Here is a 5,049-nt window from a genome sequence, read left to right as displayed (position 1 = left end):
GAACGGTGGTGACCAGAAGATGCGGGCAAGGGTCATGATAGATTGGTAACGGGGAAATGTTGGTCAAGGAGTACAGAGTTCCAGTTAGACAGGAAGAATAAGTTCTGGTGATCTATTGCACAGCAAGATTACTCTAATTCATACCAGTGTATTGTATGTTTCAAAATAGTTTAAAGAGAGGATTTTAAACATTGTCACCACAAATAAATGATAAATGTTTCAGATATATTACATTGCCTGATTTAATCATTCCACATTGCAAACATGTATTAAAATATCACTTTTACCCCATAAACATATATAATTATTTTTATTTGTCAATTAAAAATACAATTTAAAGGACTTTAAAAAGGATAACTAAGGTAGGATGCTATTTATATTATAGTTTAAGTATTAATTTATAAAATGATGCTATGCATTGTATAGATGAATATTTACATAGAATACACATAAAAACATTCTGGGAATAATGCATAATAACTTTCAGTTCATGCTTTCCTATGCAGAGGAAAAATGGAAGAAGATTTTAGTTAGCTTAACACAATATTGTGTTTAATTAAAATACAATGAAAATGACATTTCTCCTCTATGAACCTTCCTATACACAGAACCATAAATGTATGTGAACCTTAATTGTTTGTGATATTATTGCATATATTTCATCTCACCCAATAGATGTACCCCCAAAGCACTGATCTCTAGCCTATTTGATCATACTTTATAATGCTGAAGAAATTTTGAGCACACAGTATTACCTTTTGTTTATTTTCCATTTGGTTGTTTTTAATCCATATGATCTTGTTCTACTATAATTAATATACACATACTGTAGTAATTCATTTTATATTAGTAATTCACTTTTATATTAATATATTGCATTACTGAGTACAATATAATTTATAAAATTTTGAGACAGACAACACATAAAAATGAATAAACACACAAGTTCTAATATTTTGAATACCCCAAAGTACCTTTTAGTGCATTCTAGGGTTGAATTCACCCAAATATGGAGAGTATGGTAAACTATAGCTGAATTTAATTTAAAAACCAAGAAAGAACTCAGCAACCAATTGAAAATATAAGCCCAGAAAGTTTACAAATTGCCTGATTAGAAAAACGTTCAAGAGTCTGGTCCCTAATCGAATTCTTCATCTAGCATACCACACTGCCTTCTCAGGGACCACACTGCCTTCTCAGGGCCGCCTTCATGTCTCTATTCCTCAGACTATAGATGACGGGGTTCAGGGTCGGGGGCACGACTGTGTAGAACACAGACAGTAAAACATCCAGAACCAGGGGAGAATTTGAAATTGGCTTCACATAGGCAATGCTGCCAGATACCATAAAGAGTGTTACAACCACAAGATGTGGAATGCAGGTAGAAAATGTTTTTGATCTACCCTCCTTAGAAGGAATCCTCATGATGACAGAAAAAATGTACATGTAGGAGAGAGTAATTACAACAAAGGAGATTATCACAAGACTTGTACCAAAAACCATGACTCCAATCTCAATGGTAATTACTTCGGGGTCTAAGAGGCTTAGGAGCTGTGGAATATTACAGAAAAATTGATGTATTCTATTGCGCCCACAGAATGGTAATGAGAATGTTGCTATCACATGCATGAATCCACAGATCACCCCACTGAGCCATGACATGGCCATCATCCTCAGACAGACACCTTGGTTTATGATGACCTCATAATATAAGGGCCAGCAGATGGCCACATAGCGGTCATAGGACATCACTGTAAGGATGGCTACCTCTGTAGTCGCCAAGTCCATGAAAAAGAAGGCTTGCAGAGCACACCCAAAGAAAGAAATGGAAGTATCATGAGTCAAGGAACTGACAATAGATTTTGGAATTGTGACAGAGATGTAACAAAAATCTAAGAAAGACAAGTTTCTCAAAAAGAAATACATTGGGGTTTGGAGGTGAACATCCAGAGTGGTAAGCATGATGATTAGGAGATTTCCTATGACAGCTGCCAGGTAAACTAGGAAGAATACAGCAGCATGTACAATCTGAATATCCCAGGAATTCGAAAATCCCATGAGGAAAAATTCAGCAACTTCAGTTTGGTTAAAATCATTTGTGGTCGTTCCATTTCTTCCTAAAGAGAGGAAAAAAACGGATTACAGAAATATCAAATATGGCTACCCCAAGTGACATTTAAATTTGTGATAATTAAATATAAGGTTACTCATATGCAGCATGGATACTATCGTTCTAAACCTAAATCTCAATTACACAGAATAGTGCTTTATACAAAGCATATTCTCAATAAGTACATCCTAGTATGTGAGGTGTATAAAGAGGACAACCAAAATGCAAACTAAAAAGGGAGAATGAATAACCACACCGACATAATCAACAAAGAAAATATATAGTAATAATAAAAGAATGAAGTATGCATACTTGGACAAAAAATGAGTATTATTCCATTGATTGAATATACACATTTATTTTGAAGCATTTTGTTTGCTCCTTATGTGTTAAAGTACAGCATTGCAAGTGGTTTTCATAGTTCTTTTCAGTTTTTATGAAAATAAAATCAAAGTGGTATTAGTAATCTGGAAAAAAGGCTCCTTATGTCATAACTATTTAGTGAGGTTATAGTCACAGCCTTTCAAAAAAGTATCAGGAGACATTTGTTAAACACCTCACATAAAAAGCACAATGGTTGGCTCTTAGAGTAAAAGATTTCATAAGAAACAGTTCTTGAATTCAAAACTTAAACAATCAAATACAGGACACAGGGAGGTAAAATACTAAGTGGAGTCTGGTATTATAAACAATAACAGACGTGATGAGAAAGGGTGATAGAGGATGTATCGAGAAAAGAGATCGGTCTTATTTTGTGTTGTTATGGAAGAGTTGCCAAGAACAGTATCTGAGCTAGGTCTTGAGAACTATTTTACTGAATGATTTTTAAACTGATATTTTTGAAGAAAGCCACATAGGAAAAGGCAGAGGTACAAAAGTATTTATAGTATGATTAGGATATGGTTGTGGATTTGCTAGAAAATGTGCATTTACATCAGTCTAGTCTTTTTGCTGGTCTTCAGAATCCATCTTCAATGTTGAGATTCAAAGAAAAAGAATATCAAATATGTATTCAAGACCCCTAAAAATATTGAACAATTTCTATAATGATCTTTCCTAGCATCTGTGACTCATTTTATTTTTATTTTTTTAATTTTGCTTTGGATTAGTCCAGTCCAGTAAAATGGTGTCCTCATTCCCAGACTTCTATAGTGTTTAAGCCAAACTCTGAAATAGATTTTCACCCATATCAAATAATGTAGCTGGAATTTATGTACAGTAAATTGTATCAATTTAAAGTATGCAATTCTAGGAGTTTTGGCAGTTGTATATTCCTATGAAACCACCACCACAATCAGGGCAGACTATTTTCATATATCCAAAAGATTCCTTATCCTTCTTTGTATATAATCTCTTCTTCTGCCAGTTCTCACTCTAGGCAGTCACTGATTTCCTGGTCTTTCTAGGGCAAATCAAAAGTTAAACAGGGAAAGAAAACCAAAATGGAGTCAACTGAGTGTCTCTCTACTGGAAAATGTGTTTCTATTTGTTCTAGTTTTCTGACATTGATTGCCTAAATAGCTGGTTGTTTAATGGACAGATACAACCAATTGGAAAGAAAAATGCTTCTTATGACCAAGCAAAAGAACCGACTTCATCTTGGGAATCTATTCTGATTACAATTTACCAGGGCACCATTAATTAACATCTCTTTTATTAAAATGTTTAAAGGAATGATATGGTGACACTAATCAGGAAGAGAAATATCAAGGATTCTAAAATGAGAACTATTATACAGCATTGACAGGCATTGGAATTGACTCATTTATTATGAATTTTTAAAAATTCAGTAAATGCAAACATGTTTAAATGTACACAGAACATCCTTTTCATTGAACACACACACACACACAAACTTTCACCACTGAAAAGAAATATGGACTCATCCAATCCCACCATACATCGAGACAACACACACACAGGCACACACACAACTTTCACCACTGAAAGGAAATATGGACTCATCCAATTTCACCACACATCAAGACTCGTATTATACTACTCCCTTTTTTCTTTTACCTGCTTTCACGGATGTGCATTGCTCATGCCCAGATCCAGAACTGCTATCACCCCAAAAAAAGAAATGAGTGTGTATTCTAAAATGTATTGTGCTTAATCTATAAATCAGATAAGAAGATGGTATGGAAACATATCAGTGCAATCTATTAATTGAAAAATAATATAACATTATTATGGTTTTATTTTCCACTTATGGTATTGAACTTACTGCATGCTGTGAGCTGATTTTTGTTGAACTGGGCCATTGAGGAACTTCAGTCATTCAAAATTTCAAATTTCTGTTTCTTTGAGAAGGAGCCTTGGTTTACCTGAACATATCAGATAAAATTGAAAAATGCCTTAATCTAACAATGTGGCTGTAGCCTCCAAGTTGCGACGGCAAATATCTTTATCTTCTCCCTGATTCAAAAATACAAACTTGATGAGTGCCACATCTGGTTTCCGTTTAGCTGTGATTCAATATTTGTAATGAAATGGTGGTTAATAAGTGAGATCCTAATGAGAGAAACTCTCTATAATTCAGAAGTCTCTGGAGACAAGATTTCCTGTAAATATGTCCTTGGGGAGCAAGAAGCAAAGCAAAGCTTTGATTAGTTCAGTGACTAGCAATAATAAGAAATATTCTTTTCTGTGATGTGGGATAAAAGAATGGGAATTAATTGAATAATATAACCTTCCACACACCCAGAGACTCGATTAGATAGAGCACTTGTGCTGAGAGTGAAAGAAGAAATGACCAATAATTACGCTTTGACAATAGGTATAAACCCAACCAGAGATTCTGGAACTAGACTTTCATTCTTAATATTTTTATCCTAATATTCTTCCCTGATAGGTATATTTGTGCCTTTTCACTGCCCTTTCTATCCCAAGGCAATTTTGTATATGAATGGCAAATTTTAAACGCAAAGCTAATCTAG

At 34.2% G+C, this 5,049-nt stretch overlaps 1 protein-coding gene across 1 annotated transcript; it reads right to left on the bottom strand.

The window, feature by feature from the left end:
* Window positions 1-1,176: 1,176 nt before the first annotated feature.
* LOC112633302 (putative olfactory receptor 14L1) lies at window positions 1,177-2,655 on the bottom strand. The gene is made up of 2 exons (XM_025399852.1): window positions 2,628-2,655; window positions 1,177-2,075 (listed from the first exon to the last, which is right to left on the bottom strand). The coding sequence occupies exons 1-2, from the start codon at window positions 2,653-2,655 to the stop codon at window positions 1,177-1,179; spliced, it is 927 nt and encodes a 308-aa protein (XP_025255637.1).
* Between the last annotated feature and the right edge of the window lie 2,394 nt (window positions 2,656-5,049).

This window comes from Theropithecus gelada, chromosome 1 (genome assembly GCF_003255815.1).
Source record: "Theropithecus gelada isolate Dixy chromosome 1, Tgel_1.0, whole genome shotgun sequence".
NCBI lineage: Eukaryota > Metazoa > Chordata > Mammalia > Primates > Cercopithecidae > Theropithecus > Theropithecus gelada.
This window is presented reverse-complemented; position numbering and strand designations above follow the sequence as displayed.